Genomic DNA, 23,102 nt, shown 5'->3' with positions numbered 1-23,102 from the left:
TTTTTTTTTTAAAAAAAATGCTATTCTAATGGTACTCAGCTTCCTGTCTTTTTGGGTGCTTGAAGCATCGTGGCCTGAATTAAACTCTTTCCGCTCCATAGGTGCCCAGAAATCTGGGATCACAATTGACTTTTTATTGTACTATTCACATACAGAGTCAAGAAACCTATACATCAAAATTAAGTGAAGAACCTTCCTTCTCTCATGCAGACTATTTTTTGTGTCCAGTTTCTGCTCCAAGAAGAGCTGCGCAGAAACCCTCTTTGCTCTTTAATTTTTGTTCGGACTTCTGAATTTCTTTTCACGTATTTTGTGCTTTCCTTTGAGGAAATCTTGAAACCTAGCTGTTTCCATTCGGCTGCTGCTAGTGAAGTCATGATCTATTTTCCAGGTTCTTTCCTGCTGATTGAGTTAAATTTTAAGTCATTACTACCGAGTAGAGTATTTCCTAGGAAAAGGGAGGAGTGGTTTTAGGTTGCTTCAGGCTGGAAAGAAAACTGTACACAAACGTCTATACCTTGAGTGAGGGCTGTATCTCTGTAAGAGGAGGGGAGTCTGTCACGATCATCTCTTTTTACTGTGTTTTAAAGGAAAATACAACTACTGGACTGAATTTTGCTGGGCCCTGATCTGGTAGATATTTGTCAGCATTATTTGGCACTTCCGTCTAGAATCAAGACTATCGAGAGATGTGGTTTGTTTTCCACTGTGTCTCCCAGTAGAATGAGACAGGTACTTCACTCAGCCCTGTCAAAACTGAGGTGATTATGAGCATGTCCACAAGCAGATCTTAAATACTGAAGTGTTGTGGATGCCCGCAAAGTTATGCGGTAGCTGAATGAAGGCTTGAGAATGTGGTTTGATTTTACTCACCTGAATCCTATGGTTTCAAGAGTCTAGTCCTAATAGACCTAATATTGTTGTGTGGACTAAGGAAGTCAGCCTGTCTTAGAAGAAGATAGTAGCATTGTAACATTTATGTAGGTACATGAATGAATCTATATTTTATTAACCAGTCAACTCCCTCCATCAAATTAGCTTCACATTATGTTATTCCTCAAGATATGTAAAAAACACGATCTTCTTTATGTTCAAGATTTTTAGAAGGAGCCGCTGCAATCAGCTGCTTTATTTTGACACAAATTAATTCTATAATTTTACTTGTTAATCTTTTTTATAATTCTACTGTTAAGTTGAAAAATATACCTGAGCTAATAGCATTATTTTGTAAAAATGGAAACTGGCCTTTTAATGAAAGCTTTAGTTTAACTATTCATAAATTGTTCCCACGTTAACTACTTTGCTTTATGCAAACACTTATTTTCACTCCGATTTCAGTCCAGCTTCCAGAGTTTCACTTTGTCATCTTCTTGTCTAAGCAGTTATAAAACAGGAATGTTCTCAAGAAACAGAAATAATGAACTTCTTTAGTTTTTCAATAGGGCAGATTCCAGAGACCTTGAATCAGTCCTGCAGCGGTCTTTCAGAAACGTTTTTCAGTTTGAGGGGTATTCATCTTACTTAACTAGAAGATTGTTAACTTGACTGACTAGTCCTTTTGACCTTGTTTGTTTGGAAGTCAAGGCCAAGGCATAATCAATAGCAGACAGAATAATACAACAGATCTACTTTTTTTTTTTTTCTTTCAAGTCCAGGAAGACTAAAACTGGATGTGTAGCAGCAGAACCATATCACAGTTTTGCTTAAGTATGCTAAACAAAATTAGTCCATATTGTAAGTTTCACTCCCATTAGCTGCTTTGAGAATCCATGGTAAATTATGCTTAGAACAATTAGCCTAAGTGTTTTTTAATAAGCCCAGTGCATGCAGTGTTAATCATCAGTGATTATGAAAGTATTTTCTTGTAACTGGATATTTGTACAGGATATCTTGATCCATTGTTTTGGATTAACATAATTTCTTAATCATAGTATAGCATATAATATGCTTGCTTTAAATTAGACAAGTTATAACCTGATACAGAATAATTTATCACATTAGTAAATGCTACAAGGATTTGAAAAGAATTACTGTTTTTCTAAAATGTAAGTGAGATGTGATGTCAGGAAATGTTTTCCTTCAATCATAAGCTTATTACTAATCAAGTGTTCAGCAGAATTTTACCAAGCCAGAGCTTAAACAAACAAACTTTTCAAGTTATAACATTCAGTATGTATGTATTTGTAGTTATATACATCCATCAAATCACTTCACTGATTCATCAAGAATAAGAGTGGGGGAATCACAATACTTTACCCAATTTAAAGTTTAACTAATATCCGACTATAGCTCAACTAGAATTAAAAATCTCCATAGCTGCTTTCAGTCTCTGCTAGTTGGCAGTTGTTCCACGTTTGGAAAGGTTTTCTTAATGCCTAACCTAACTTTCTTTTGGGGTAGCTTAAGCCCATCGTCCTCCTTTCCTCCATCCTTTTTTTTTTCTTTTTTTTTTTTTCCCCTAGCCTTTACTCTCATTGTGAGAACCATGGGCTACCCAGTTATGAGTAATGTCTACACTTGGATGTAACCCAACTGAGGCCTTGGTACAGAGCAGGGTGTGAAGATCACACCATGTGCCTTATGAATTGACATGTCTACTATTGTTTTTGCAATACGATGGCATTATTGGAACATGTTGAAACTTGATCTGCCAAACTTTCAGGTCCCTTTCTGAAGAACTGTTGCCAGGTCGTTCTCCCATCTTGTTTTCATCGATCTGATTTTTTGTTTTAAATCTCAAGCAGTGTTTTTTTGAATATTATTTCCCTCATACATTTTTTTATGAAAATTAATCATATTTAGTTCACACTACTCACACTACTTGATTAGGATGCCAGGATGTCAAGATCATCTTGAAACTGTCATTCTTCACAATACCTGCAAGTATTCCCTCATTTGATGTAATCTGCAGATTCAGTAAGCATTCTCTACTTCACTGTCCACATCATTAATGAAAGTGTTAAATAGTGTTAGATTGGGGCAGGCTTCAATTCTACAATGAATCGCTAATAACTATTCTTCAAGAACAGCTTTTCCAAACAGTTGAACATCCATATCTAGAGTCGTTGAATCTAAATCATGTATCCCAAAGTGGTTCATGAGAACTGCTGTGTGTGAGAGAATTTCAAAACTCTGGCCAAGGTCAAGATAAATTACATCTAACCTCTGTGTCGACTAAGTTTGCTGCCCACCATGTAGTGGAGAGAAATTAAGGTTGTTTGACATGATTTTTTTTTTTGATGAATCTATGTCGATCCCTAGCTTGGGATATTACCTGTTAGATGTTTAAGCATGGGGTTTTTTTTGTTTGTTTGTATAAATGTGCTTGACCCGTAACTTTCTAGGACTTGCCGATAGTAGCTAATTTTAGACATAGTGGCTAGTTCAGTTTTGAGAGTAAGATAGGTTTAGGAAGTGCTGGATGAGGGCCTCAAGGAACTTGTAGAACTGTGATTGTAAGTTGTGGGCTGTAGTCGCAAATGAGAATCAATTTTAGAAAAAGGCTAAGTTATTCAAAGATTTAACTCTCTTTCCTCGGGTACATATAACACTTCGTGCATATCCTGGCTTTACTCCTCATCCTTGCCAGTCACTGTGAGCTTGCCCAGAGACGTGTGTGCCTTTTCTGTCTTGCTGCTGCTTGAGCCAGGCCAATCCATGAGTTTCCTTGTGCCCATTTCTTTAAGCTGTCTCTTGGGGATCCAATGGGATGCAGTCTCTGGTGACATCTCCAGAAACTAGGAGCTTCTAGTGGGGGACGGGACATGAAAATATCCTGAGAGGGAGAAAGTGGAGCTGAAGAGGGAATGAGCAGAAGTCAAGGACCATCTTATGCTGCAAGTGTAGGGGTTTTTTCCTGCTTCAGGGTACTCTCAGACCCCAGCGTGTTTTCTTGCACCATTCCCTGAATATTTTTTTGGGCCTTCCTTGCTGGCATGTACCCTTTCAAGACCTGAGATATGGTTTAATTGCTTTAAAAATGATTAACCTTTGTGACTCTAATAAGTGAAAAAATGGTTATTGGTTAATGACCCTTGCCTTGTTGTCTCCACTTTGTAAGTCTTATGCATATGTTGCCTGTTTTGATCTCTGAGATGATACTCATTCTCCACACGTTCTTAAAGATAATATTAACATCTCCTCAGAGATTTTAAAAAAAATACTGTTTTGGGTGGCAAACTTCTTCAGGACTAGCTATTTTGGAAAACAAAACAAAACTAACTGTGATTTTCAACCTAAGTTTTTCTTTATCTAGTCTGAATTCTTAGCCTTTTTTCGTGTTAAATAGGCCAAAGAGTTAACCTGTTAACTGTTATAATCTGAATTTCTCGAGTAAAACTGAACGTACATATCATCATATCACAGAATGGCTTTGGGTTGGAAGGGAACTTAAAGATCATCTAGTTCCAACCCCCCTGCCATGGGCAGAGATACCACTCACTATCAGGTTGCCCAGGACCTCCCTCATCCAACTTGGCCTTGAACACCTCCAGGGATGGGGTATTCAGTGCCTCGCCACCCTCTAAATGAAGAATTTTCTCCTAACATCTAATCTAAATCTCCCTTCTTTTAGATTAAAACCATTCCCTCGTGTTTCATCATCTACCCAAGCAAGAAGTTGTTCCCCTTCATTTTTATGAGCCCCCCTGAAGTATTGAAAAGATGCAATGAGGTCTCCCCAGAGCCTTCTCTTTTTCAGTCTGAACGTCCCCAGCTCTCTGTCTTTCAGCATTATAGTGTATGGATTATTCTGTTTAATCTGCTTTACTTGGTGGAATAATAGAAAATTTCCTGGTTGTCATGTAATAATCACCTTGTTTCTTGTATTCTTTCCTTGTTTGTTATGTAGATTAAATTGGCCAGAGCTAGAAAGAGGAAGTGTCACTGTTGTGGCAAATATGTAAATGGGAGTGTCTCTTCCAGGAACATATATATACACATACTTTTGTCAGGTGAAGACACTTGATTTATTAAAACAAAAATGAAAAAAGAAAAAAAAAACTTTATCAATCTCAGATATGTTTTTATGGGAGTGCTGTCATTCTATGTTAGGTATTAATAGTGCTATTTCATGCTTACTGGCATGAATATCACTATTTCAGCTGATGTTCAGGAGTCAAGATTATTTCAGAAGTTGCTGGTCCATGAGCTTTTGGTTCAGCAGTAAGCATTTCATCAGAGTCTAGATCAGAAATGTATTTGCATGAAATGATCTTCCATGTGCTTATTATTTTACAGTTCTCTGGGAACCAAGTTGCTTTTTGTGTGTGTGTGTGTTGAGTTCTTTTGTTATAGAACAAACAGTGATTTATCTAGAATTATTTCATGCTTTGTTTTTCAGCACACCCCGAAACTTTCAATCTTCTAGGACAGCTCATTGCAAAGTTCTTGATAAATCTTTATTAAGGCACTCAAGGCCTTTGAAGGAATCAGTTTGTTCAGACATGTGGTTGGTTCTTTAATTGAAAGAAGGATTCTGTGTGATGGCACTAACAGAACAGAAAGGTCTGTGCATCATCAATAAGGCTGTTCTTTTCTCGGATGATGTATGAAAGAAACAATCATTTAGTCTTCTGAAATTTTGAAGATCTAGTTTTTGTCTTGAAGATGAATATCAGTATATTTTTTCCATTTATACCTGCTCCAACCTTGGCCTGTCAATTGCTAATACATTTACTTGGACGTGCGCTTAATTTGTTGCTGTCTTTTGCCTTTCTTGCCCTTCCAGCTTGAAAGAACAAATAATCTGAGTTCAAATATCAACAAATAATCAGATTTCCCGTGAAAATCTGAGCTCAAGGCCATCGTGTCTTCTAATAATACTGAATGGGTTTTTGAATGCCATATTAGAAACAGATCGACAAATCAGTAGATTATGGAGATACTGCAGTGTCTAGACTGATCACTGAGTTTCATGCTTTATGCAAGTCTAGAGTTATTTGGGGTGTCTGGATTTGAAATTATCCTCTGGCTAAGAGGGCCAATTAGTACTTAAAAAAAAAAAAAACAAGAAAAGAAACAGGTCTGAATATTAGTTTATATCTCAGGGTGGATCCCATACGGAGTGGGATGGCCACTATGATAGATCAGTCTCTGATCATAGATTTTGTGTGTAAGGTTATGTTTTAGCCTCACCTGGCACCTCATGCAAAGCTTCGTCTTGGTTACTTGTAGTCACGGGTCACTGCTTTGCATTCCAAGGAATCACCGTTGTGCTTGGACATCTACAGGACTCATGCATTTCTGGAAAGCCTGAAGAATGAAAAGTTTGTTTGTGTAGACTTTTTTTTTTTTTTTTTTTAATGTCTGGGGAAGAAAAATCAAAACCAAAAGAACTTCCCAGCTACTTCAGAAAAATGTTAATTTGGAGCAGTTAGACTTCACTGGAATATTATCTCCAATTTGCATACAGTAACAGCTGTTTCTGTAAATGTTTTCTTTCTTTTATTCAGAACCAGTGTAAGGGTAGTGTCAGACATCAGGACTTGCTTTGTTTGAAGAAAATGCTACATTTTTGATTGTGCTCAAACTTTCATAGGTTATATATTGCTGTTGGCCCTCCCTTTCAGTAAGAAAGAGATTGCATTGCGTTTAACCTCCTAAAGCTTTACTTGATTGGGAATTCCCAAAATGGAATATACACAGGAGAAAATCAGCTGATAGAATAATTTCTTACTAGTTTATCATTTCTCTCAAATTTGCATTCTCTGGTTCTTTGTTTTCGGAAGAAAGAACTGGAGCTGTACTCAGATTTTTCTCTCTCACTGATTCAGTGCATGAACATAGCTGAAACATGTATGCATTGAAAGGAAGATCTTAGCAAAATCTGAGTCTTGTCTGGATGGAGAGTTGCCCAAGATAGTATATCTGAAACCCTTACAGCCACTGCCAAGTGGCTAATCTTTCTTTTAGTCTCATCCTAACAGTAATGGGAATTTGGACAGTAAGATCTGTGTATGTGTTACCCTGATACAGACAGCAATGGTGTGAGGTAGAACACCAGTGCCAGGGAGGCATTCAATTCTATTATGCATGTTCTATATCTTGATTTGGTAAATGATACAAAGATAACTTATTTTAAAACGGTGAAGAAGCTGTGCTAGTCTGGCAAATCTTGAAAATTTTCAGTTTAGTTCTACTTTTCATACTGTAATGTAGAAAAAAAATTACTTCAACTTCCTTTGGGAAAAATGTGTATTCTAAAATTAGAATAATGAAAAAGTGTAAAACTCTTAATAATTTGCTAATTCTTTTATTTATAGATGCGTAGCCTTCATAATTCGGAAGTGTGGCAGATTTTCTGTCATAACTTTCTATTTAGAGATATGTAATCCTAGATTTCCTTCGGAATGCTTTCCTTATCTCCTAAGCCTCTGGAGCTGCATTATTTGTACTGGTTGGCTCAGGCAAAATTGCAGGCCTCTGCTACACGTGGACAAATTAGATTTGCAACTTAACAAGTGTGAAAGGTTTGGTACGTTACTGAGGACAGGCAAAACCCATAGGGAAATGCTTTGGCCTTTGTGTCTGCCATGTGCCTGGGTCCCCCCAGATCTCTGGTCCAACCCCTGATCAAAGCAGGGTCAGCTGTGAGCGCACACCAGGTTGCTCAGGGCTCTGGCCCATTGGGTCTGGAAAACCTCTGGGCAGCCCGCTCCGCTGCCTGCTGGCCTTCTGGGGAAACAATTTCTCCTTGCATCTTCTTGGGAGCTCTCTTGAAGGTTGCGGTGCTCTTATAAGGAGTGAATTCTGGAAAAATAACTGCTAATTTAGATGTTTGAAGCTCAAGACAAGTAGCTGTTGTTTTCCTACCTAAGCTGGTTGAATCTAATGCTTTCCCTCTGTTGACCTGAGAGAGGACAGCATTTCACCCTTGGAGTGTTGCTTTGAGAAATCCAGGTGCTCATTTGCAGATGCACAGCTAGTAGTTATCTAGATGTAGACCTTTATCTTACCTCTTGAAAAGCCTCTGGGGATTGGGTGAATGAGGTCTGCTAATTAAAGGAGCTGGAGGCTGCAGAAACATGAAAGCAGAACAGGTGGAAAGAGTGGCAGAAAATACCTGGGCTTCTCTGCCAGTTGTGCCAGCAGGTGTTGACAGACACAGAAAGGTAGGGTTGGGAAAACTCAGCTTTTCTTCTCCCCTTTGACAGAACACCATCAAGTACAACAGATTATCTTTTATATTAAGTATCACTCCAGAAGAAAAACTTCATCAGAAGCTGTTCCTAAGTGTGCCTTAAAAAGCAAGAAAAAAATCCTCAAAAAATAGAAATAGGAAGTATCTTTCAAACAAGTTAGACTTGATGCTTGAAAACAAAACAACACTTGTTTTTCTTACTTTCTGTCAAAATCAATTATATTAGACAAATAAATACTGGATTTAATAGACTTCGTGATATGTAAACAAAAAACAACTGTTTTTATATTTAAGAAAACCAACCACCACTTAGCAAATGTTTATGTTGAAAAAAATGGCTCTGCTTGTGTATTAACAAGAGAATCCTGAGTATTTCTGTCTCGAAGTATTTCCTAAAACTGCAGTTTTCCATTATAGATAGGGGAATAAGGATTCTCTAGTTTAAAGTGATATTACATAATCAGAATTGCTCTTAACAAAAATTGCTGTGTGGCTTTTGCTAACCAGGTCTGTCAGCCTGCAGAAAAACGTTTGAGTCAAGGTGACCGTGTCATTCCTTAAAAATCACTTTCTTCAGATTACTTCTTACCTCTGAGTCTCTACAATTTCTTCTTCAGAACTAGTTCTGAGCACAGCGATCACGGGACCATGCGGATAATTTCTACATCTCTTCATGCCCACTTTGGTGCGTTTAGTGTTGCCCAACAGTGTTTCAAAAAGTGGTTGCGCAAAAGTCTGTCTGATGGCTAGTTTCTGGCCTTCATGGCAGTTTTAACCCCACACATAAACAAAGAAACCACCAAAACCCAAACAAAATGAAAAACAAAACACCACCTAAAATTATTGGGCTTTAATACCCACAAAAGCTATTATTTGTGGTCCAGAAAGAATATAATAGAAATCCAAATCCATCAAGCCAGTCTTGTGATTTTTCTTCTTCTTTTCTTTTTTTCTTTTACACGACTTAAAAGGTTAGAATTACCGATGCTGGTAATTCATCACGTCTGTATTTGATGGTCTACTTGCAGGAGCATAGGTCAGTTGCTTTAGTTCTGTAGGTCGAAGTGGTTTGTTAAATTGCTTTTCCCCTGCGGCTGCCCTATTTATTGTTGCTGTTAACGCTCCCTCTCCTGCAAGTGCTTCCCATTGTGCTTGGCGCTGCTGGTGCTTCCTGCTCTTCTTCTTCCTTGTCCCTCGATGTCAGGATGAGCCAGCCTGGGAGACCCATCGTGCCTGCACTGTCTGGCCTCTGCCGCTTTGCCCATTTCCTTCTTGCTCCTCCCCTGAACTGTGTTACAAGTTTGGTATACCTGCCTTAATGCACAAAACAGGATTGTGGTGATGCTCATTAATCATTCGGTGCCCTTGGACCTAAGAGTATGACCTAACCAGTGAAGCAACCAGTTCTTCTAGAGATCATTTGTGGATTCAGCATTTAGTCGCATCTATTGCTAGTATATTAAATGTGCCTGGGGGGGATGCTTTTTGAGATCTGTTTAATTTGCTGGTGTTAGCCTTGTTATTTTCTTGAAGTAAGTTCCTTAAAAATTGTGAATAAAGTAACAACACATTCTCAGATTGTTTTTATTGTATTGCACTTAATACTGGTAAGTCGGGGCAGCAAAAAAAAAAAAAGAAATTAAAAACCTGTCCAAGTAGAAAATACAAGTTGGATCATTTGTCGACATATTTAAGTCTGAGGTTCGCAGATCACCTCTGTTTAACTCAAGGTTTTCTACAGTTTCTCTTCCTTTTTGTTCTAAAGCCTGTTTATTTTCTCAACCCTCTTTTTAAACAGATGAAGCATGTAGAAGACAGATTTGGTGACAGCGTGCGAGAAGAAGTGCTTCTGCTGTGTCTGGGCATTACTTCAGGAATTGGCCGATTGATTTTTGGCAGAGTTGCCGATTATATTCCCGGTGCAAAAAAAGTTTATTTACAGGTATGTCTTCACATGGTTTTGAAGGAATATGCATATATACAAAAAGTATTCTGAGGGCTACAGTTGAAGGAACCATTAAGTAAGCAGAATTAACTGATTGAGGATTCAAATTTGAGAGATTTCAGCACTCTAGCAAACAACATATGTTTTTTGATACTAGGGGCCTCTGGTGTAAACTTCATGAATCTTTTTTGATCTTTCTGGTTTTGTTTTTAGTGTTAAGAAAACATGGCTACTACCTACTGGAAATTTTCATCTGGGAATGCCAGAAATTAGTAATTGTTAGCAAGGGAGTGAGAAAACCTTTCATGATTCTCTGGATTCTGCTTTCCCTGTTTTATCCCATAACTGCTTGATGCATACAGAAAGATTTCTTCATGTTCCTCCACTAAGGGTTTTGGTTCTTCTTTCTTGATATTTGTTAGGTGATAATTTGGTCCAGAGTATATTCTGTGCATAGCACATGCTGATTCAGCCAATGCGAATATTAGAGGTGCTCAGTTGAGAAGTTTTTGCTGAATGAAGTGAGTTACTTGCAAAAAGAGTTGTATGGAAGAGATAAAAGTACTGTTCCTTCAGTTTCCGGAAATGCTGAGGCTTGGGGATGAAGATGGATACCCATTTCTTGCCCTCCACACTTATAAACACTTTATTTTTTATTTTTATTTTTTTAGAAAGTGTCAGTTTTAGTTCAGATTTTTGGAAAAGCTTTAGTTAATAACTTACATGTTATCAACTACTGGGTGTTCTTATTCTGATGTTTTTTATAAAATGAGGTATAGCAAGGGAGACATCTAATGGCTATTATCTGTACTACATTACTCAAAACAAAAATTCTTGGGAAGGAACCAACTTTCTGAAGAAAAAGTATTTGTTGCCACGGTTACATACGTATAGACTCCCTGATGAAAGAGACTGTGACTTTATCTCATTCACTGAGATTGATCCAGTACCTATTCTTACACTTTTAGGAAATTTCAATATTAAGTTTTAGAAGTGAAAAGATGGCATTGAGGTGTTACAAGGCACAAATACCTTCAGTTCTTTTTATCAGATACATATCAAACTTGCAGTAATTCTCTGTAAGCTTTTTTATGCTTTTTGTTGGATGGCTACAACTGAAAAGCCATGGACCTACTTAGGGCATGAATTCTGATGCTTCTGCACACCATTGGTTTCTCCTACTTTCAAGTGAGAAAAACACGTTCACATTTGCTAGGCTATTCTCTGCCTCTTCATCTTCAGCTCTCATGTTGCAAGTAAGCATTTGTAGGAGGGAAAGTGAATTTTCACTGCGGGTGTTATTCTGGGTTGTCGAACCATTCATACTATCATCCTATCTTGTGCTAAAATTATTTAAAATGAATTTTGACCAGTGCAGATGAAATCTCTATTTTCTCTTCGAACTTTACTGTGTCATAGTTGAACAGCTTGTAAAAGCTCTATCCAGTAAATCCAATCTTTCTTCTGTTTCTGCACTCCCTAAGGAGCTATTTCACCTTATTTTGCTTTGTAAATGATATCTTTAGTAATAAAATTATATATTCTGTCTCTTACAGATAAAGATTCTGGTTTTAGTGCTGTGTTTAACCTTAATATAATTAATATAATTAATTATAATTACAATCAATTAATAATTAATTAATAATTAATTAATAATTAATATAATCAATTAATTATAATATAATTAATGTAATTAATATAATTAAAATACAGTTAACCTGGTCAACTGTAGAGTTTGTCTACTGATGGTTTAGAGTTTTGTCTACTGATAAGCACATAATTTCTTAGATAAAAACTCAGCTTAAATAATGTTTGTATTTTACATATTGGAATACACAGAACTGAGAATTCCTTCACCTCTGTCCTTAAATTCCTATAAGAAGCTAAGTTCTTCAGTAGTTTCAGTTTCTGTGGAATACTTCAAATGATTCATGGCAGTTTTCTTTAGTATCCTAAATAAAGTACATTACCTAAAAGTAATTTTTATGCTGTCCTAAAAATTAAGGCTTGAGGATTTTTCCTAATGAACTCATTTGATCATAGAATCACAGAATATCCCCAGTTGGAAGGAACCCACAAGGATCATTGGGTGCAACTCCTGGCTCCACCCAGGACCACCCAAAAATCAGACCATGTGTCTGAGAGCGTTGCCCAAATGCTTCTTGAAATCCATTAGCCTCGGTGCTGTGACCACTGCACTGGTCCAGTGCATCTGATGTCACTTACCTTTCAAAAAGTTGTGATGTTTAGGAGTGACAAGTGACCTTGTTTTCTTTCAATGCTTATGTCTTGTGTGGAAACCTGTTTGTGCATTTAAGTGGGACATTGGTTTCCTATGCTTGACATATGGATGGTGCATAAGCGAAACCTTTTCTTTAAATATTTGATTTTACTTGGAATGACTTTTGTTTCATTTTGTGGAAAGACATATTTGTATTCCTTTAATTTACTTCAAACAAATAATAATCATAAAGTTCATAGAACATAAAGATTAAAGAGAACATTAAAAATATACAAAGATAAACGTGGCTACAGAAATACAGCAAGATGCCTTTGTGGAAAAATTGAAATGAGACTTTCAGGTACCACCTGTGAATATAAGCACCGTGAAGTCTTTGCTCCTAATAATGCTGATATTGTTACTTAAATTACAGCAGTGAGGAGTCAAATCATAGAGAGTTTTACTTGTATGATTTTTAAAATATATTTTGTGGCTTTTGTTTGTGAAAGGATTGAAGAGTAACTTTTCAAGAAATGTTGGTATGCAGGAAATTCCTTCCTTACACAATCATCGCAGAGTAGTTTATTACAAGTGCATTTTGAAAAATTGTGAAACGAGTGTTGGAATTTCTGTGATTGCATGTCGTGATAGTTCTAAGTGTTTTATTTTGCTTTGTAATGGTGGCAATCCATGCTTATTTATCTTAAAGTAAATATGGACAGACGATTCGATTCACTACAAATGCAAGAAAGCTCATCTATTCCCATTGTTTTTGCTGATCTGATGCAGTACGTTTTTATATTTTTTCATGGTTACATTTAGGTGGCCTCATTCTTCTTTATTGGCTTGATGTCTATGATGATTCCACTGTGCCATGTCTTTGGAGGTCTCATTGCTGTCTGTCTCTTCATGGGCCTGTTTGATGGGTGCTTCATTTGCATTATGGCTCCTATCGCCTTCGAGCTTGTTGGGGCTCAGGATGTCTCCCAGGCCATAGGATTTCTCCTTGGACTCATGTCAATACCTATGACAGTTGGGCCACCCATTGCAGGTGAGAATAAACATGGTCTGTAGCTGTAAATATGCTTCTATGGTTGCCAATTTTTCTGTTCCTATGTCATCTGCAGTGCATTTACATTGGAAGTTTTTTCTGTCTGTGCTCCAGAATATGTGATGAATTTAACTCCTGCTTGTGGATTATTAATTCACCGTGCTTTTAAAAAGTTTGCTTCAGACTTTTTTTAAAAATTATTTTGGTAAAACAATCCTCTCAAGAGAAATACAGGTTTTCAGGTTGGATTTAGGACCTGACGTTTTCCATGCTGTTGAAGTGATAGCCTATGTGTTGATTGTGTAACAGAAGGACTCCAAGTTAGAATCTCTGAAAATTAAATGGACTCAGAAATTTACTCTTGTAAAAACAATTGTGAGCATAAAAGCTCTGGTCACTTTAGTTCCTTCTTCTAAGCATCCTTTAATGGAAGTCTGTTTGACAAAATACAAGTTTTGAAGATGAAAATTGGGAGTTCTTTGTGAGGTGAGAATAACTTTAGCTGCAATACTTACCATCAGTGATTTTTGGTCGTAATTTACCCTAAGGTGTTGGAGGGCTACTGAAAGATTCTTAGTAAGACATAGCTGACCTATGAAGCATTGTAAAGAACAGAATTATAAAGCAGTAACAGCATAGATTAGGTCATTTCTGATCCGTATATACTATCTCAGCTATTAATACTTAAATAGAATTTAACTGACATAAATAGTTTTGAGATAGGGCGATTAGAGTGAATTGCTGAAAACCACACTTTTCTTTTTAAATAAGAGGCTGCCAGGAATGCAATATGTACAGCATATCTAAAATAAGATTGAGACAACTTGATCAACGGCAACTGTTAGCAAAAGAGGGAGAATTTCTCAAAGTCATTAGAAGACTCAAGTGTTGGAGAAGGTGAAACAAATAACTTTCAAATAGGAAATATGATGCACTTTTTAAATGATGGATGGTAATTAAGTATTTGAGTGATGACATTATGAGATCATCTTTACCTGAAATCTTTAAATCAATTCTGCAATACCTTTCTACAAATATTATGTCCATATTTGGCCTTCAGGTAGTCAGGTTAGTGATGATGATAATCTGTGGCAACCCTCAAGTTTCTGAATCCAAAGACAAGACACGATTTTTGTGTATTCCCAAAGCCCCAGCATTTATTGGTGGTAAATTCTCTGCCTTTCCAGGTCTGCTTCGTGATCGCCTAGGTACCTATGATGTAGCATTTTACCTGGCTGGAGTCCCCCCACTTATCGGTGGAGCTATTTTATGTATCATCCCCTGGGTCCATGAACGGCAGAAGTTAAAAGAAAGAGCAAAAACTGTTGATGGAGAAACTACTGAGAAAATGCTGGAAAATGAAAGCACTTTGGTGTCAGATGCTGCAGAAAAACCAGTCAAAGAAATGGAATCAGGTTTTTGATGCTTTCTTTTCCTGTACCAGCATAACTTTATTCTACCAAAGCTATGTTTCTACTTTTTGGCTGAAGTTACTATATGATACTAAAGAACTTCTGAACTATTGCTCAAATTGCAAAACTGCTCTAAGAATCTTTTATACCATTGAACTTCTTTTGATGAGTTGTTGAGTTTGATTTCAAGCCACGTCTTCAAGGTATTTGAAGTTTTGTAGCATTAGTGTGTACATGCGTAGTGATTCTGTGTGTGAAGAGAATATTTTTCTAATTCATCAGAATGTATTTCTGGAAGTGTGGAAGCTGTTTTTGGTTCACTGACCCAGGATTCTTCAGTAACTTTTATGGTCCATTCAATGCAGGCACACCCGTGGGTGTTTTATACTGGAATATGTAGTAGCTCTTAAAACTGACTTAATTTGTGAAGTTTCTCATGCTGTTTTACAGTCTTTCATAATTCTATATCATGAACATGAATATGCATATTTTAGATTCCCTTAGCTCTTTCTGAAATCATTTTGCATTACAAAGCTAAATTATTAAACATCTCTTTTATTTTCTCTAAAAACCTCAGCTGGCTCAGTTTAATCATTCACCTGTTCTTGCGTTGATTTGTATTTTCACAGTAGCCTCAACAAAGAACATCAAGGATGAAATTTCTTATGGGAATAGGTTTTGAATATGCACAAACTGAGCTCAGAATGCAAACACATTTAGAAGTAAAGCTGCTGAATGATAGATTCTTGAACCCTTTTTTGTTGTTTTGTTAATGCAATACTATTGTGTGTGTACATATATCTATTTTCCGCTAAACCTCAGAATACCTGATAGATCTGAAATTGTACTGACAGCAGTACTTTGGAGCAGTATTGTGAATTAGTCTAAATTTCAAATTATTCTATCGTACCTTTTAGGTTTTTATTTTTTTTATTCTTAAAAACAAGACAGCTTTAAAGAATACATCTTAAGTGCAATAATATGAAGTTGTTTTTAACATGTGGAAATATACGTGAGCTATTTAAACAACATTCAACAATTAAAGATTTTTGCACTAAGTGAACATGCAGCTTTATTATGGGTCTTTACAGCTGTGTTCAGTTGTGTGTAGGATACAGCTCCGTATTTTATTCAAATGTAAAGAAATGTCTTTGCGTGTCCTATCTGTTGCTTACCATCCTAAATATGTCCCTATTACTTATGTATTCTTAGGTATTACGTATTATTTGTCAAGTGTGTATTTCTGAACACCTCTTTCTCTGAAAAAATATTTGAAAACAGGATACTTTGCGATGAAAACATCACTACTTTTCAGTTTATGATAAAACACTTCCAAGTGCATTGTTTATTCGTGGATATGGATCAGCAATGCAGTGGGAATACTTAAATATTCTTTGTTTCAAGTCCGTTTAACACCGACCATTTTTGTCGTCTTCAGAAGTGTCATAGCAAAGAGTAAACTAAATGTGATCTTGAAGACTAAATGCACATTTAAATGCATTTTCTTAATCAGTGACAATGCCTGTTCTTTACTTAAACCACAGGGGGATACTGTTTTAAAATTATAACATTTAATATCCCTTCCATTTCTGTTGTTTTTCCCTTTTTCCAGCATCGTAGGAAACTGCTCAGAAAGCCCGTGTACAGTTGTGGGATATGAAACATTCTGTTAGCAGTACCATTACTTAGAGTGTTTACATCTGTCAAAATGCAAAGTCCTTTAACCGTAATCATGCAGAGCATCCTAATTATTGCAGACCAGAGCTGATACCTTGCTTTTATTGTAGAATTTCAATCCGTGACTCACGTGAGTAAGGCTGAAAGGAACTGGATTTTAAAATGTTAATGAGGTATGTGGAGGTAGAAAAAAAAACAGTCCGTAAACAGTGGTCCCTTCAGGTTCACTGGGACTTTTGCTGCTTCTGCATGTCCTACGTACTTCTAAAAATGTCACTAAACGTTAATAGTATTGTTAATTAAAAACAACTACAAAGTGCTGCCTTCATTACAGAAACGATAACAACAGCCTATGATGTTCTTGTCTGGAGTATTTCTGCAGAACATTTTATTCAGTATTATCTTCTGTGTGGGCGATGCAAAAAATGGTGATTAAGATGTTGATAAAAGTCTCTTGTTTCCTATTGCTTTATGAAAAATTATTCATCACAGGTCTTAAATTTCACGTTTAGCTTTGTGAGTTTTAAACCAAAACTAAGGTTGCTTTTTAGCACTAATGCAATTTTAAATTATTTTGATAAGACATCTTGACATAATTATGGCATCTTCCTGACTTGGTGCTCTGTAGTATCTATATAAAATATCTGGGAGAGAACATAAAGTAATTGCTTTATAAAGTTTTATAAATAATATAGAAACAGCATAACATTAATATGGATTAATTATTGCCAGACCCTTTAAGGACATACCTGTAAATAAAAATCCAAATGTTCATATTTGAGTAACTGAAAATGTAAGTTATCTTCATAAATATGAACAGCATTTAAAAAAAAAAAAGAAAAGAAAAGACTCCAGGGGAAGGACAAAGGGACACAGTGAATAATCATTGAGGCGTGACTACTGCGGTGTTTAAAAGCAGCTAGTGAACTTGGGGTGTCACAGGAGAGGGATGCAGAGTTAGGGTTAATGAAGTTATGTTGGTGTGATGACGTTGGAATAATGAAGCCATTTCCGATGCTAGTGTTTGTTTTACAACAATGCTGAAATTGGAAAGGCTTCAGAAAAATGTGAAATTCCAGAAAAGGTTGTAAAAAAAAAAAAAAAAGTTAATGCATGAGAATTCTGTTAGCATCTTTACTGCTAGTTTGTATCTATGGGGGAAATGTCCAATAGAAAAAGCTCTGTATTGGACATAAGCATAAGAGGACTGTGCCCTATAAGGTAAGATGCAGTTAAAATAAAGGAAAGTTCAGATTGTTAGCAGTGAGGCTAATTAAACATTGAGAAACTTATATAAAGATATATAGCATTCTGTGTGCCCTGAGGTTTTAAAAATGAGACTGTCTTCCCTTTCAAAAAAAATAAAATAAAAAAATACATCACAAATAGCAACTATTCAGTACACTTAAGAAAAAATAACTGCATGATGTGGAAATGCTTGTTACTCGGAAAAGTGGGAGAGAAAAGCACTGAATAGTCAATTTTACTTTGAATAAATGTAAATTGATTTTTGTAACAAAACTTAATTTTAGGTGTGAAAACCTGGTCAAAAAAAATTGTCGAACTCATATTTTGATGACCCAATTTATGTCAGATTTAATCTTGTTCGGGATAGATTCTAAACTTAAAATACTACTTTAGTTCAAAAGAAACCCTTAAATCATTCAAAGATCCGGATGTATCCCTCTCTCAAGTTCATAGTTTTGTATACGTTGCCCCCCCATCCTATAAACAGAATAATCTCCCTCCTTTTAACCATTAAATATTTTCAGGGGAGGCTTCAGAAGAAATTGGATAGAAATAAGCTCATTTAAGATGCTAGCGTGCTGAAATTTCTAGTCCTACTCTGCTGTAACTCAGTGCTCCAGATCCTGAAACCAACGCTAATTTTGAGCAAGGGGTTGGTTTTATGAATGACTGACTCTTGTGATGTCTCCTCAGAAGGCATGAGATCCGTGTAAATCCTAATAAATCCGTTCAGCAAAGAGTCTGAAATAATAATGAAGAACCTTCAGATTCTTATTTACATCTATGCTATGCAACAATATACAAAACAATTTATAAAAAGTATTGTTGGATTTATTCTGGCTACATATTTGAAGACTGTTGAAGTACCAATCGAACGTACTCATTCATTTCAAATGAATGTACTCTTATATAGATTTTTTTATAACAAATCCCTTTTTAACATTTAAAAATTCTTCCAACTTTCCCTCCAATGACTATTCATGGACCTCCCTAAACTGTAAAGTCAAAGATGACATAGCCACGAGTTCTCTGGTCCATCTGTAGGGGCATATTTGCTATCAGGTGAGGTAAACAATTGACAGTTTTCTCCTTTGGCTCCTCATATGTTGTTTGGGCATATACATTCCTAAATTCCCTTTGGAGACACTGGATTTTCAGTCGATGCACATCACGTTGCATGTGGACAGCACTTTTTCAGCCTCCCTGTTCTCAGACCTCTTCCCTGCATTAAACCTTAGCGTAGCCGTAGCCTGATAGATAAGGCAAGTTTTTGTGAAGTGAAGGATGAGGCCGAGTCAACTCAGAAGGACGCGAGGGCAGTTTTCACACATACCAGATGAGTGCTTCACATATAAAATATGGACACCGCCACTTCAAAGGAGAAACGCCCTGCTCAGTTACTCGCATCGGACAGCGTGTACCAGAGGGGCAGATGCTTCCTTGCAGCCCTGAAGGAGGTGTCTGAGGATGCGAAGGAGCACCCCTATCCTTAGGATCATCCTTGGGGGTCAGCTGGAGCAGCTCAGTGGTGAGCAGGCCGGGGCTCCTCCACAGGAGCGTTAATGGAAGCAGATTTCGGGCACCACGGCGCTTCTGTCAGATCTGTCCCCCCGACAACGAGTGCGTCTGCGTGCCTGTACATATATCTAAATACAACATGTTTTGGCCGGGGCATACACAAGCATTCTGCATTTAACTACAGGAGCACTGGAATGTGGGAGACGGCTGAGGAAATAATTAATTTCCCTTGCACGTTTCGCTGTTGACAAGCGTAGCGCCGTTGCAATTCCAGAGTGAGTTTCTGGGAATGTTAACCGGCATATTTTTTGGTATGCCTTTTAGTCTTTTATGTATGGTGTCAGCGTTTTAAATGTTTCAAAACCATGTATGCTAAGATTAGAGTGATTTTATACTAAAATGTGTGCTAATACTGATAACACTGACATGTTTAAGTATCTTTATAGATATCATATTTTGTATGTTGTTTTTGATATAAAGGATATACGTTTTGCTAGCCTTAACTCCATTCTTTAAAATTCTGCTTTCTTAGAAAGGTTTGAAAAGAAAAAAAATAGTGTCTAATGTCTTTCATGGTGCTAAAGTAATTGTGATCAATCTCAAATTATTCAGAATAAAGATGATAGTTCTTAAGTGTCCCATTTGTTACTGTTTATCATTTTTAGTCTGGTTCTCATGGAAAGCTAATTTTTGGAATAATTTTGTGTTATATTCTGATACTGAATCTCGGGTGCGGACTTCTGTATAAAAAGCCCTTACAGCTTTTGTTACCATTTATTCTGATTGGAAAGTCTTCATCACATTTGCCCCTAAATTAATATATTGTGGAATCCATTTCTTTCTAATTGCACTGACTATCCAATTTAAGAGCTGTGGTTTATAAACATAAACTACTGGCTTTCCAGCATTACTTGCTTCTAAAAAGTCTATGTACTGTATTTTACTTTCTGGGGTTTATTATCAAACGTAGAGCAGTTTCATTTACAAAAGGCAGAAGTAAAATCGAGGAAGAGTGGGGAAACTGGTAGAGCAAACTCCAGTGGCATTTTAAAGAATTCTGTATGTTTTGCTTCATGAACTGCTAGTGTAATTGAGTGAACCTCTGATTACTTACTGGCCCAGCGCCAGTTTCACCTCGACTTACCTTGGCAGAACGAAGCGTTTCTTCATCGACAGCCTCAGTAAATCACAGGGGTTCATTCACCTTTCCTTGGTAGCAGGGCCAAGTATTTCCTTTTCTTTAGCAAACATAAACAGTGTCTCCCCCCGATGATACGGGGGAGACATTCCTATTCGTTCTGGCTTAGGCTCCAGGCTACTTGTATTTCAAATTAAAATTTGAAAAAGATGTCTTTTGATAAAAGCACGAGTGTTGTTGCCATTTGTACGCCCTTACGGTTCAAAACATCTTTGTAAGCACAAAAAAGGCAAATAGGCTTCTTTGGAGAATTCCTTATGCAATACATTACAAATACTTTTGTACATTTTTCATTTGGAGTACTCTCTACCTATGGGCCTATTAACAGAGGTTCAGCAGCGTTGTAACTTTGCACTGGCTGCAACGATATTAACATGGCTTTGAGCAAACAGACTTAAATGTTCTCTTGCATGGTTATTTCTCATAGCTAGATTTTTTTTTTTTTTTTTTAATATATATGCATACATCCACTCCTTCAGGTTATTGTGCTGGAGCTGTGCCTACAACATGCTAACCAGTGCCAGGAGAAACGGCTTTGGGTTGCCAAGATCTGCATACAGTGGCTGTTATATGCGGGACATTTCTGTCCTGAACAACTCGGGGGACCAAAACAGACACATCGAACTCGGAATTATCTTTTGGGGTGTTGTTTGTGGGGCTTAAAAATAACACCTACTCTGAAAGGCAAATCCTTAAAGCCTTTCTGAGAGAGTAGCACCTCCGTGCTGAACAGCAATGAAGAAACATCTGAAAAGCCTGTGAGCTACTCTTGACAGGTAGCAAAGATTTATACATGAGTGTTTTAGTTTAAGCTAAAAGGAGACCCTACATGTATGTGCATCTTGGCAAGCTTTATGAGCATGACACGATTCATTCAATATAGGAGACAAGGAGACCTTTCACGCTAAGTTGTCTTAAGAGTCTGGTTTCAGTTATATGTTAATGCGGATTAAAAAGATAAAAAGGCAACTGTTTTGTGTCTCGCTCAGTACATACAAAGTAACACAGTGAGAGCAAGTCACATTAATTTTAGAGAAATTGAGTCCAAAAAATATAAAAGCGACTTTAAAAAAATCGTCTGCTGTGTTCAGTGTATGCTGATTATGCCACCCAGGTATAATGAGAACGATGATTAAAGCTTGGCTTAGTTTCTCTCAATTGCTTTTGCATTGAGAAGCACACAAACAGACTGCTGGGTAAGTGCAGGAGTCGCAGCTTTCCTTGCTCGACACACAGCAGTGAAAACAAGGCCTGGGTTTGGTCCCTTTTTGCCCCGGTGACCTTTTATCAGCAAGAAAGTGCTTTAGGCCTTTGAAAGGTCTGCTCTTAAATGTTACTTTTGTTTGCCCAGAAGAGGGAGACCAAACGATTTTATATTTCTTATAACAGAGGTTCCTAAAGAATTACTTTTTTTTTTTTCTTTTTTAAACTATTTGGAAATTTAATATAGTTTCATTGAAGTGTTTTCCAGACCTTGGATTTGATCACGGGAAAATTTTAAGTTTTACATGAAAGAAAAGTAGAATGGTGCAAGTTAAGGTGCTCTTTGACTACCACACCTCGTTTGGATATTTGTAACTGAAAGGGACGTGTGCGTGAAATTTAAAACCAGGCACACACATTGAACTCCCCGAGAAAGGGCTTTTAAATCTCCCGATAAACACTGAGGGAACCTTTGGTTGCTAGTGACCCTGACACACAGATAAAGTCCAACTAATTCTGAACAACTGGCAACAAAAAGTACAGGTTTTCCTGGAAGATCGTAAAGGCTCCAAGATGAGAAAAAGGTACTCATGGTTTCATAAGGGCACTCTTAATTGTCTCCTGGATATAATTAAAGTAATACTGCATAAGACTGTAACTATTTTGGATTGTGTAAGCTCAGTAATAGCAGTTAAAAAAAAATTCCAGAGGCTGCAGATGGTTGGTTGCAGAGGTTGCAGATAAACTAAAAGTACACAGTACACAGTATTCTACACAGTATTCTTGGAAAAGGCTGTATTTTTCTCAGGCACTAGATATAGATATAGCAGAGATATAACTTGTAGCCACTATAGGATGCTGCCATACATGTGTTTAGAGTTAGCTGTGAAATCACCTCAACTTAATGTTTGAAAAACTGGCAGACAGAAACAAGTTGCCCACTGGGAAACTTCAGAAGAAGGAAAAACTGGAGATGAGAGATGCCTGAGTAAGCTGTTTGCTGGGAAGGAAAATATAAAAGCTTTACATCGTAGAATCAGACGCAGGACACAATGGAAAGAATGCCTCTGCCACCCCCAGCTACTTCAGGTTAGGTGTTTGACCCACGAAGCAACTGTCAGAGCAATCAGCTGGATAAATCCTTATGGCATCACCGAGTCCAACTCCTGGCTCCTCACAGGACCACCCAAAAGTCACACCAGGTGTCAGAGCGTTGTCCAAACTGCCCTGGGGAGCCTGTCCCAGTGCCCGACCACCCTCTGGGTGCAGAACCTTTCCCTAACCCCCAGCCTGACCCTCCCCTGTCCCAGCCCCATGCCGTTCCCTCGGGTCCTGTCGCTGTCCCCAGAGAGCAGAGCTCAGCGCCTGCCCCTCCGCTCCCCTCGTGAGGGAGCTGCAGGCCGCCATGAGGCCTCCCCTCAGCCTGCTCTGCTCTGGGCTGAACAAACCAAGGGACCTCAGCCTCCCTTCATACCCCCCCCCCCCCTCC

The 23,102-nt window shown here is 37.4% G+C and overlaps 1 protein-coding gene across 2 annotated transcripts in view; it reads left to right on the top strand.

Moving 5' to 3' along the window:
* Positions 1-19,848, top strand: part of SLC16A10 (solute carrier family 16 member 10) — a 73,689-nt gene extending 53,841 nt beyond the window's left edge. For both annotated transcript variants that reach the window (XM_048081106.2, XM_066994422.1), the window contains exons 4-6: positions 9,939-10,082; positions 13,129-13,357; positions 14,545-19,848. In XM_048081106.2, the coding sequence (XP_047937063.1) occupies positions 9,939-10,082; positions 13,129-13,357; positions 14,545-14,780 (609 nt within the window). In that variant the 3' untranslated portion in view covers positions 14,781-19,848. The remainder of the gene's footprint in view (positions 1-9,938; positions 10,083-13,128; positions 13,358-14,544) is intronic.
* Positions 19,849-23,102: the final 3,254 nt, after the last annotated feature.

This window comes from Anser cygnoides, chromosome 3 (assembly GCF_040182565.1).
Source record: "Anser cygnoides isolate HZ-2024a breed goose chromosome 3, Taihu_goose_T2T_genome, whole genome shotgun sequence".
NCBI lineage: Eukaryota > Metazoa > Chordata > Aves > Anseriformes > Anatidae > Anser > Anser cygnoides.
This window is presented reverse-complemented; position numbering and strand designations above follow the sequence as displayed.